General features: G+C 43.1%; 1 protein-coding gene across 1 annotated transcript; it reads left to right on the forward strand.

Moving 5' to 3' along the window:
- The first annotated feature begins 1,098 nt into the window (after nucleotides 1-1,098).
- Nucleotides 1,099-2,166, forward strand: LOC136382577 (C-C chemokine receptor type 1-like). The gene has a single exon (XM_066352011.1). It carries the CDS (start codon nucleotides 1,099-1,101, stop codon nucleotides 2,164-2,166), a length of 1,068 nt encoding a protein of 355 aa, XP_066208108.1.
- The last annotated feature ends 10,118 nt before the right edge of the window (nucleotides 2,167-12,284 follow it).

A 12,284-nucleotide genomic window follows, 5' to 3' on the forward strand; every position in this document is an offset into this window, starting at 1 on the left:
AAAGAATCTCCTTAATCCCTGGCCTATTGGCTCAGTGGTAGAGTCTCAACCAGGCATGTGGAAGTCCCGGGTTCAATTCCCTCTAAGGCACACAGGAGAAGCTCCCATCTGCTTCTCCACCCCTTTCCACTCTCCTTTCTCTCTATCTCTCTCTTCCCCTCCCATAGTCAAGGTTCCACTACACCAGTGTTGGCCGGGGTGCTGAGGATGCCCCAATGACCTCCACCTAAGGTGCTAGAACGATTCTGGTTGCAATGGAGCAAGGGCCCCAGATAGGCAGAGCATTGCCTTCTTATGGGCTTGCCGGTGGATCCTGATTAGGTGCATGCAGGAGTCTGTCTCTCTACCGCCCCGTTTCTCATTTCAGAAATATACCAAAATAAAATATAAAAAAAATAGAACCTTCTTAGCTCCAAAGGCCATTAAGATCCATTGGTAAGTTTTTGACACTCAGCCAGGACTGATTTCTCAACCCCGTTCTTCTGTGCACTTCCAAATGCAAGGTCCCTGCTCAGTGATTGGAGGCTAAAGTTCAAGTCGTTCCAAGAGTGGACGTGAGAATGATACACAATAGATTCGAGCTCCAGCTCTCATTGTCCCAGATGTGTCCTACCACTGTCAACCTCTCTGTCATCATGTGTAAAATCAAAGACATAAATGGCACCATGCCGGATTCTTTAACACAGAGTCCAATGGCAGGTCCGTGGGAATCATGAGGGAAGCGTTGGTGATGAAGAATGAGGTTGCTCTCCCTTTGTCTGGGTGCTCCATCCACCAGACGTTCCCTTCCCAACAGTCATTGCCAAAGTATTTGACTTCATGGTTTGTGCACTCATTAGTTTATTGTCTCCCTCACCTCTATATCTCCCCCCCCAAATTAAAGTACAATTTCTATGACAGTGAAGAAGACCTGGGGCCACGTTGTTCAAGGTTGTGTCCCAGCACATGGTTACAAGTTGGCACTTTTCACTCAATAAACGGTTGTCAAGTGGTTGGTGTCATATAATAACTGCCTTGTCTCTGTTGTCCAGAGCCCACTGCCTTTACCACCAAAGTAACTACAGAAACCATCTACTTGGACCCATGGCAGAAAGCAGGATGGAAATTTCAAACATTTCAATGGACTATGACAAGAACACAAAAGTCAACTACGGGGACACAACCCCATACCTATATGAAACTGTAGGGTCTTTTCTAGTGCAGGTGGTGCCCACTTTGTACTCCCTGGTATTTGTCATTGGCCTGGTCGGCAACATCCTGGTGGTCCTGGTCCTCTTGCAACACAAGAGGCTCAAGAACATGACCAGCATCTACATCCTCAACCTGGCCATTTCTGACCTGCTCCTCCTCTTCACGCTGCCCTTCGGGATTCACTTCTTTCAGAAAGATAACTGGGTGTTCGGCAGTGTCATGTGCAAGTTGCTCTCGGGGCTTTATTACGTAGGTCTGTACAGTGAGATCTTCTTCATCATCCTACTGACCATCGACAGGTACCTGGCAATCGTCCATGCTGTGTTTGCTCTGCGGGTCCGGACCATTAAATTTGGTATCATCACCAGCGTAGTCAGCTGGGTCCTGGCCATCCTGACTTCAATTCCAGACTTTTTCTTTATGGATTCCCTGAGCACTGAAGGTCGTTACGTCTGCAACTCACTTATCCCTCCTGCATACTACAATCATTGGAGAGAGTTCCTGGCTCTGAAACTGAACATCCTGGGGCTGATCTTGCCTCTGGTGATCATGATCATCTGCTACACGGGGATCATAAAGATTCTGCTCAGACGGCCCAATGAGAGGAAGTCCAAAGCCGTGCGTCTGATTTTTGTCATCATGATCATATTTTTTCTCTTTTGGACGCCCTTCAATCTGACTATGTCTCTTTCCGCTTTTGAAGACGTTCTTTCAGTCAATTACTATAACCACAAAGACCAACTAGCCCTGGCCACTCATGTGACAGTCATGATCTCCTACATACACTGCTGTGTCAACCCCATTATTTATGTTTTTGTTGGCGAGAAGTTCCGCGAGTACCTGCGTGAGTTGTTCTACAGTCTCCAGTCCCTGAGCCCAGGGAAATGGCTCCCCTTCTTCCACACCAAGAACCAGGACAGGGCCAACTCCATGTCCCCATCTGCAGGGGAGCAGGAACTCTCTGACGGGTTCTGACTCAGGTCCCAGCAAGAGTGACCTTCCAGGCACAGTGGCTGTAGCTGGAGGGGAGGCAGCTTGGGTGTCCCGGCTAGATCGTGACCACTGACCAGTGTGGAGCAACGCCACCTGGTGTTGAGGTAGATCATCTCTGGCCCTGAGTCTTCTCCATGAACTTCTCCTTGGAGACGAATGAGTGGGCTATGTCGTTCTGGATGACGGAGGAGAGGGTGCCAGCCACGGTCTTAGGCCAAACAGAGTTCTAGATTCGTGACTATAAACATTTGTAAACAAAGCCACTGAGCATCCCCTCACCTCTACCCGTACCACCAGTGAGCTTGGAAATAGTAATTTCCACAGTTGAGTCCCCTCTGCAGGGTTCAGGCTGCTGGAAGCCCTCAGGAACATAGAACTCCTGATGGCAGAACTTGAGACCTAATGAAAAATAGAGTTGGGAAACTGTCCTTGGCAATGGCACTTTCATTAGAGAATATTTTTATACTGAATAAAATCAAGCAATTCAGGTCTAGTGCCAGATACAGACCTTGTGTATAAATAGTTGTACATCTGGAAATAGGCATGGAATAAGTAGTCATTATTTCAAAAGCCCAGACTTCAAACTCACTTCTAAATCTCTTTACTCTATTACATACAATGTTCATTGTTGATGAACTTTGTTATACTTTATGTTTTCTCTTGTGCATGTTCATGATTATAACAAAGATGTACTACTATTCTCACCCTTATGCTCTTGTTGTTTTTCGAAGGAGCACATTCAAACCATTTTCAAGCTCAATACATTATTTCAAAGCATTGTTTATGGTGTCTGCACAGAAATTCTCGGCAGATGGACTCAAATGGACTCGTATGCCCATTGTTGATTCCACAAAACAATTCACTCCCATGTGGTGACTGAGGATCTGCTCCCGGCAAAGCAACCCTCCAAGACTAGACTCAGGTGGGAGAGGTGTTCTCTAAGAGCCCTGTGCTCAGTGAGGTGACAGCCACAAGAATGCCAACAGAGCCCGGGTGGGGTGGGTGGGCTGACACCAGGGATATAAAACCACTGTGAGTAGAGCCTGCCACCCACACATGCACCGCATCCTTCCATGTGCCGAGATGTGAAGGAGCCTAATGAGATGGTCAGTTTGACCCCAGAAACAGGCCTAATAGAGATTCCTGGCAGGGATTTGGAAGGCCAGCACCAAATCACTGTGTAGCTTTTGTTCACCCCCAAAGCATTCTGTCTTAGCTCTTAATTTAACAATGTAAAACCTTTTAGAAAAATAATTAGGTGAAACAGTGTAAACAAATTTTGAATATTAAAAGTGATTTATTGAAAAGGAAATTGTCTGGCTTATAAATTGACACACATTATAAAACATAAAATACAAAAATGTTAACACAGAGAAAAAATGTATATAACAAATTAAAAATTAAGACCAAGAGGCTATCATCAACTCCCCTAATGTATCAGGAAATTTTACAAATCAGTAGGAAAACCACTTGGATTTTTCTATCCCATAATTATTCTATATGCCCAATTGTCAAACAATTAACAAAGATATTAACCAGAACGTCATCAAAAAATGCAGTAGCCATTAATATGAAATCTCAATTACATTAGTAATCAAGGACATGCTAATGAGAGTGAACCTCTTCTTTTGCCTGCTAAGATAATAACCAGATGTCAATTTTTTTATTAATGAAAATATCCAAAGCAGGTAAGATTGATTCGACATGGTCCCTGTCACATATTTCTGATGGAAATGTAAATCAGTGCTGTGTTTCTGAAAAGGGCTTTGGCAATAGGTACCGAGATCATTTGAAAAGCTCACCTTATAATCTTGCTTCCAGGATCTGTCACAGATGATGGTAAAAAGCAGCACATCTGGAAAGATCGATAACCGAGGAAGAGTTCAATAACTACTGTTATTATGAGCTAGGGTACCGACATGAATGACTTCTAAAAACATTTATTGACATGTGAATATGCTTATATTGCTAATATTAAATAAAAAAGAAAAATGCAGAATCTTCTGGTTTATATTTTATAATATATATGAAGAAAACAAACACAGGGAGAAAATAGACCCCAAATTTCTATGGGATTATGTGTGTATCACTCAGAGTTTAATCAGAGACATGACATAAGGCTTGGGTTTCCAAACTGTGTGCCGAGGCACCCAGGGGTCACAGTGAACTCTCAGTTCCTTTTTTTTTCTTTTTTTTTTCTTTTTTTTTTTTTTTGTATTTTTCTGAAGCTAGAAACGGGGAGAGGCAGTCAGACAGACTCCCGCATGCGCCCGACCGGGATCCACCTAGTACGCCCACCAGGGGGCGACGCTCTGCCCACCAGGGGAAGTCGCTCTGTCGCGACCAGACCAACTCTAGCACCTGGGGCAGAGGCCAAGGAGCCATCCCCAGCGCCCGGGCCATCTTTGCTCCAATGGAGCCTCACTGCGGGAGGGGAAGAGAAAGACAGAGAGGAAGGAGAGGGGGAGGGGTGGAGAAGCAGATGGGCGCTTCTCCTGTGTGCCCTGGCCGGGAATCGAATCCGGGACCCCTTGCACACCAGGCCAATGCTCTACCACTGAGCCAACCGGCCAGGGCCCCAGTTCCAATTTTTAAGAGCTCCGCACTGCACCTGACATTTCCTGGACACCCTGGGAACTACAAGTAGGAGAAAGTTCACAGTTTCAATGTCAGATTGTGGTGCATTCCTTTCAAAGCGGGCGTGTCTCTACAAAGCTGGGTTTCCGGTGATTTGAGATAAATCAGTGTGGAACAGGAACTGAGGGGACAGTGTCCCACGAATTCAAACATCTGCCCACCAGGTGTACATATCTCACTGGCATGGATTATTTAAAATGAAATAAAATATTATTTTTTTCAATTTATGTGTATTTTCAAGCAGTATAGACAAGATCACTTAAGATCCTTGAATCTAAAGACTTCCTGAGTGCAAGAGTTCCGTTCTTCTTTTGTCTCCGGGAGCTGAGGAAATGTAAGGGCTCCGGGAACTGAGAAAGTCTGGGATCCTATGGAATAAGAGTGTGTTTAGCAACTGGATAGTTTGCAATTGTGGGAGCTGGTGGGTGAGTATTTGCACGCTGTTGCCTGGCCACTAGCATAGGGAGGGAAGTCTCTAGAGGTCAGCCAAGTGGGCACTCAGGAAGGGACACTAGATACGGACGACAGCAAGGACAAAGTAGAAGGTGTCAGTAGAAAGGACAGTGACGTGAACGGAAGCTGCCCTTTCCCCATGCTGATGCTTGGACTCCTGGCCCAGGACTTCAGGCAGCATCGGAACCGGCAGTCACTGTGGGTCCGGGTGCTGCCCAACTCCAGCAGCGGGAGCCAGCAGGTGGGCGTCAGTGTGTGGAGATACCACGGGGCCTGGTACTGTTTCCATCTTCTAGCTCAACACTGTTGCTTCACCCTTACAAATGACTGCTAATTACTCATCCCAGTGGACACTCACCTGCCCCTGCAGGCAAGGGATTCTGGGAAATATTAGGCCACGCCCACTAGACTGACACTGGACAAAATCCCCAGAAAGTATGAGGCTTCTTTTCATCTGTGCACTCCTTGAGTGCTACCAATATATTTAAACAAGCACATCTAAAACAAAAATTCTTCTTTGTGATAAGAAAGAAATGAAGAAAGAGTAGGGAGAGGGAAGAAAATAGATGAGGAAATGTTGAGGAAAGAGAGACAAAGAAAGTATAAAGATAAGACGTTGTTTCAGAATAGAACGAGTTGGGAAGAACGTTCTAGAACGATGGTGTGGTGTCAGTGAAGACCCAGGGCCATGACACCATCTGGGAAACAAAATGTTGGTAGGATTTCTATAGTGGGGGGCGAGAGGGCGAGGAGGAGCCACGTGTCCAGAGCGGGGAGGCAGGGAGACTGGGAGACGGTGGAGAGCAGGAGGCCCTCAAATATACTGAGTTTGAAATTACCATTTGGAAATTGACTCAGCGTACACTCGAGCACAAGCTTTCTAAGATGAGCACTTAAATGCCAGGAGCGCCTTGGTGACATCTGTCTGAGCTTCACTTTTCATTAAAAGAAACACGTGGTTAAAACAATGGTAGCTACAAGGACCTGAGATAGGGCCTGTCAGTCATGCTAATGGCTCAGACCCCTCCCCACAGGACCCCAGGGCCATCCCTCTGGACCGCCTCCTGCTCACTCCCCCCGGAGCCCCAGCCTCTGCCTCTCCCCTCCTGGTAACCTGCGGCTCACACCGTGTGGATGCCACAAGCGGCGAATGGGGATTTCACAGCTGATGTTTGTGCAGACCCCGTGCTCCAGAGCGGCCCCTTGTTTTATTATTACTTCTTTCAAAGTTTTCTTGATAATGAAGTTTCAGTACATTTTGTTTGAAACACTGTCACACTTCGGTGATTTCCTTGCATTACTTTGATGCCCAGAACAATGTGTGTAATATGACCCATTTGTGTTAAAAATATAAAGTACAAGAGCTGCGCGCGCGCGCGCGCACGAGCACGCATGCAGGCCACTCACCATTCAAGCCCAAGGGGACAGCAGCCCGCTGAGCAGCAGCTTGTTTAGCCCTCCAGCTATAAGCACAAGACCTCTACGCGCTCACATGTGGGCCAGCCCAGCTCTCCCAGGAAGAGATCACTCAGGGCCTGGAGACAAAGGCTAATGAAAATCTAGATCCATGGTTCCCAAACGTGAGCGAGCATCGGAATGACAGGAGCACATGGTGAAGCCAGAACGTCTGATTCAGTAGGTGTGGAATGGGACCCCAGAATTTGCATCACTAGCGTGTTCCTGGTGGTGTGATGCTGCTCTGATATCCTAGCTTTGAGATCCCTGCTCTACAGGGTTCCCTCCCACCTCCCTCCCCAGCTGCACCTTCCCTGGCCCAGGGTACTTTCCAGGCCATGACATTGTTCCTTCTGTAGGGCTTGCTTAATAGTCTGTGAGCCTGGCTACCCCGTGGGCACCTGAAGAACGATGTCTGTCTCTCGCTCTCACCGCTATATCCCTAGTACCTGACAGTGCCTGGCACGTCATAGTAATCAGTAACATAAGTGAGGTGAACAAGTATATGTTCCTGGCATGTCCTCTCTGTGTCGTGGGTGCCACAGAAGCCTAGAGCAGAACTGGACAGCCAGTCAAGGATCACAGGAACTGACCCTGGAATTCCCAGTAGAACCAAACCCCACTGCCCACAGCGGCAGGTGCTCTGTGGCTCTCATCACCAGCTCCTTCCTATTCCTGTCCCACTATCCTCTCTCCTGCAGTGTTTCCTGGGACCCCTGCAGACTCACTGTGTGCCCCTGCACACTCACTGTGTGAACCTGCATCCGTGGTCATGATTTGCACCTTGGTGAAGACCCCACATTAAGACAAGACTCAATATCTCAAACACTGCACCAAATCATTCATTTGTGTGTGTGTGTGTGTGTGTATCTAACTTGAGTCCTCTCCATAGTGTTGGCATTATTAACCTTGCCTTACAGAAGAGGAAATTGACACTTGGCAGCTTAAATAACATGCTCAAAATTAGTAAAAGGTAGACCTGGGATGGGATCCAAGATTGTCACATGTGAGAGACTCATCACTCATGTGTGCCCCTCGACCTGCAGTCCGTATAAATGTGACAAGGTCCCAAGCCCGTAGCCATTGCTGTCAATCTGGTTCCCTTCCTGTCTCTCTCTCCTGCCATCTCTCTATAGACAGGCTGCCAAAGGGGAGACCCCACCCAGCAGACTCATGGAAGTTCCATGATGTCACCTCCTCTATTGTCTTTATTTTCACAGATGAGGAAACTGAGCCTGAAGGGACATGTTCAAAGCATGGTCATGTACATGATTTCTGAATGGTACTTTGCAACATGCCTGTGAGAAAGGTTAGCACAGTTCTTATTTTATAGAAAAGCAGGTGGGACCCAAAGAGACACCAGCACAGAGCAGGTGTTGGCTGTTGTGGGGAAAAGCGGAATAAGCATCATTTATGAGAGATTTTTCTTGTCCTCAACGCTCATACAAGCTGACCGTGTGCATCCTCCTACGAGCCTAAGTATCCAGTGTTATCATTTGATGGAGGAGGAGCCAGGACATAGAAAACCTAGTGATCTCCTCCCTTCTAAAGTGGAGGGCTGGGATTTGAACCTGGCCTGTGTTGGACGATGCAGAAAACAGGAGCCTGGGCTCAGAGAGATGGCAAACTCCATCCAACAGACCCGTATTTATTCTGGTCTGGAGGCTCCTCTAGGTGAATCAGCTCTGTGGTTTGGGAGAGTGAGGGGCGCACAGAACGGGGAGAACAGAGGGATAGTGAGCAGTGACAGTGGACGACTAGGGGTGCCAAAGGGAAGCTGCTGACTCTCCCTGGTTTACCAGCAGGTCATTCTGAGGAACAGAGGACCCGGGGTTCCAGTTTAAATACTTTCACTTGCAATCTTAAAAATAAATAAAAAAAAGAAAGAAAGAATAAAAAGAAGAAAGAAAGAAAGAAAGAAAGAAAGAAAGAAAGAAAGAAGGAAGGAAAGAAAGAAAAGAAAGAAAGAGAGAGAGAAAGAAAGCAAGAGAGAAAGAAAGAAAAAGGATAGAAAGAGCAATAGAAAGAAAAGGCTGCGCACTGACCACAAGACCCCCCTCCCTGCATCAGTCTCCCTCCCACTCTCAGCCTTTCCTTGTTCCACAAGTTCTGGGGAACACCTTACTGCCACCTCCCTCACCACAAACAACGCCACCTCATTACCCTCCCCCAATGCCCTTAAGACAGAGCCCGCAGAGAAAAGTGCCACCAAGTGACCACAGAAAAATATTTACATGGATCTCAGCATCCAAGAAATGTTTGGTATCCTAACTACTCCTGCACACTCACTTATGTAAAAAGAAGCATTTGCCTCCTTCTTGTCATTCTGAATGACAGAGAACTCGAGCATCCTGTCTCCATCATTACACAGGATGAGAAAGACTTCCTACAGCATCAGGACATTGAACTTTGAAAATGAAGGCTCTAAACGGTGTTTCCCAACGTGGGGCCCACGCCCCACAGGGGGGCAATTTGATAGTTAAGGGCGGCAATTTGAAAATGGACTCGACACGACTTAAACTCTTTCGCCCTTGGCCATTTAAATGCAATGCTAGATATCGGTGCCAAATTTAACAAAAAATGCAATTCTTAAATAATTGCGGTAAATAATTATTAAGTATAATTTTGTTTGACGAGACCAAAATATCAACTGGGTGATTGGCGTCATCAAGTAAACTTCATCCTGGATTCACCACGGAGCGTGCCGTCTGCAGCGGGGAACCCCAAACGTTTTAAAAACTCGCTAAACAACGCAGTCATTCTCACCTAATTGGCCCATCCCAACCTCTGTGGTGTTTCACATCATTCAGTTGGTGTTAATTTGAAATAAGTGTCAGTCAAAACTGTTGTAAAAGCTCGTTGATTTAATAAATATACATATATATTGTATAGATATAATTGGTAAGTATTTGATTTTATTTTTATCAATATTAAACTCTTTATTAAGTACTTCTTGCATCGGGGCTAGAAAGCAATAATATTTTACAAATATTATTGGGGCTATAATAGTGCATGCACGACAATTTTAATTTTAGAAGCATAACTTTCCAGAAAATTTTGTCAAGTGGAAAAAATATAGATACCTTTTGATTTGCAGTGGTAGTGTAGTAAATGTGTTATATACATTTAAATAAATATGAATTTTTAGTATATGTTTACTCTATGTCACATTGAATATATTTTAACACATATTTTAATATTAGTTTTTAATTGATCTTATTTTTATTTCTTATAGCCCATAGTAAAATGAGTGGTGCAAGCAAGAAAAAAACTCGTCAATATTCGGAGGAATATTTAAAATTTGGGTTCATACCCGCTGTTCACGATGAGCGGATTCCTTTTTGTCTTTTATGCCAGCAATGCTTGACCAACGAATCAATGAAACGAGGTCGTCTTGAGGCGCATTTGAAGGCGAAACATAGTGCTCATATTAATTCAGATTTGAGTTACTTTAAAACTTTAAAGAAAATTTTTGAAAAAAGAACAACATTAAAGTCTCTATTTACTGCTCATACTTCAACTAATAATCGTGTTCTTGAGGCTAGTTATCAAATTTCTTTATTCATCGCTAAAACTGGAGAAAATCACACTATAGGAGAGAATTTAATAAAACCGTCAATATCAGCATTTCTTAAAACGGTTCTTGAAAAAGATGACAAAGATGTAAAAGCTATGCCACTCAGTAACAATTCTGTTAGCAGAAGAATAGACGAAATGAGTGAGGATATTGAAAAACAACTTATTGAAAAGCTGAAAACAAGAAAATTCTCCTTGCAAATGGATGAATCAACTTTGAGAGACAGTGAGGCAGTATTGATAACTTACATAAGATATATTGATAAAGGACATTTTGCTGAAGAAATGTTGTTCTGTAAAAGATTAGAAAGCACCACTACCTCCAAAGATATATATAATAAGCTAAAAAACTACTTAGATGTCAATGATATACCAATGAAAAATAGAACATCTTGTGCTGCAGATGGTGCTCCCAATATGATGGGCAAGAAAAATGGCTGCTTAAAATTGATGAAAGATGCAAATCCAGAAATGATTCTTGTGCATTGTGTTATTCATAGGGAAAACTTGGTAGCTAAAACATCTCGCCTGTTCTGAATGAAGTATTACATACAGTAATAAAGTGTGTTAATGCTATTAAAGCTAGTGCCAAATGTGAGCGTCTTTTCAAGCTATTTTGTGAAGAACAAAATGAAGACCATGTGAGACTTTTACTTCATACTGAAGTCAGATGGCTATCTAAAGGAAACTGTTTGAAAAGATTTATAGAACTGTTTGATACTCTTAGTGATTTTTTAAGCGACAAACCTGAAATGAAGTATCTGTTAACAATAGATGGTAAAGCATTTGTGAGTTATTTAGCCGATATCTTTGAAAAACTAAATATATTAAATAAGCAACTTCAAGGAACAAATAAAACTCTTGTCGATGCAAAAGCAAAGATATTTGGTTTCATTACCAATATTGAGTTATGTCAGAAACATATTAACAACAAAAACTTTAAACAGTTTCATTGGCTCCAAAAATGTGAAGTAACTGATACCGCTTTACTTGTTATTGTCAATCATTTGAATATTCTATCGGCTGATTTAAAAGAAAGATTTTCTGATTTAAAACAAATTGATTTCCCAACATGGATGATGCAGCCAATGTTAGTGGATTTGTCTGATATATCAAATATGCAGTATCAAGAAGAACTCGCAGAATTGCAAAATGATGAGTCAGTTAAAGCTTTATTTAATATCAAAGGAGCGATGGCATGGCTTTGTGAGGAAACAGAAATCAAATACCCAAATTCAACCAAATGTGCAAGAAAACTATTGCTACCGTTTCCATCTTCATTTTTAGCTGAATGTGGATTTAGTGCTTTAAATGATTTACTGGTAAAAAAAAAAGAAATCGGCTGGATATAACACAATGTGGAGACTTGAGACTAAAGCTAACCAAATTGGAACCTAATATAAAATCTCTGTGCAGCAAGCATCAAGCTCAAGGATCACACTAAATTAAAATAATAAATTAATATAGAAAAATCTGTATTAAAATTATTTGGAATTTAAATTTCTGTTTTTCATTATATGTTTTGAAATTTTACTTACTGTGTTTTGTTAATAATTTCATAGTGATTTCTTCCTAGAACCTATCATTTATGTTTATTAAGTGAACAAATCCAATTTTTTAATGTTAAAAATTATGTATGTTACATAGGGGGGGACATAAAAATTTTAGAAAGGTTAAGGTGGGGCAGGGCACAAAAAAGGTTGGGAAACACTGCTCTAACACCTCTAGAAACAAAGACTTCATAGTCAGAATCCTTTGACAGTGTTGTAAGGTACCAGAAGCTACGAAATTAATATTAACATTTTAAGAAGCTTGAAGAATATTTTATTAATTTGGGCTAGGCATGCAGAGAGATTTTGTAAATGATCTTTGTACTTGTGTGATTAACATAAAATCAAGATGGCCGATGGCATTGTGTTGTAAATGCAAAGGGGAAGGAGACTTGGATTCTCTGACCTTCCACCACACCTGTGGGGAAA

Source organism: Saccopteryx leptura, chromosome 10, assembly GCF_036850995.1.
Source record: "Saccopteryx leptura isolate mSacLep1 chromosome 10, mSacLep1_pri_phased_curated, whole genome shotgun sequence".
NCBI classification, from domain to species: Eukaryota; Metazoa; Chordata; class Mammalia; order Chiroptera; family Emballonuridae; genus Saccopteryx; species Saccopteryx leptura.

Coding starts and splice junctions, on each gene's coding strand:
- LOC136382577 (XM_066352011.1), top strand. CDS start 1,099: ATGGAAATTTCAAACATTTCAATGGACTATGACAAGAACACAAAAGTC.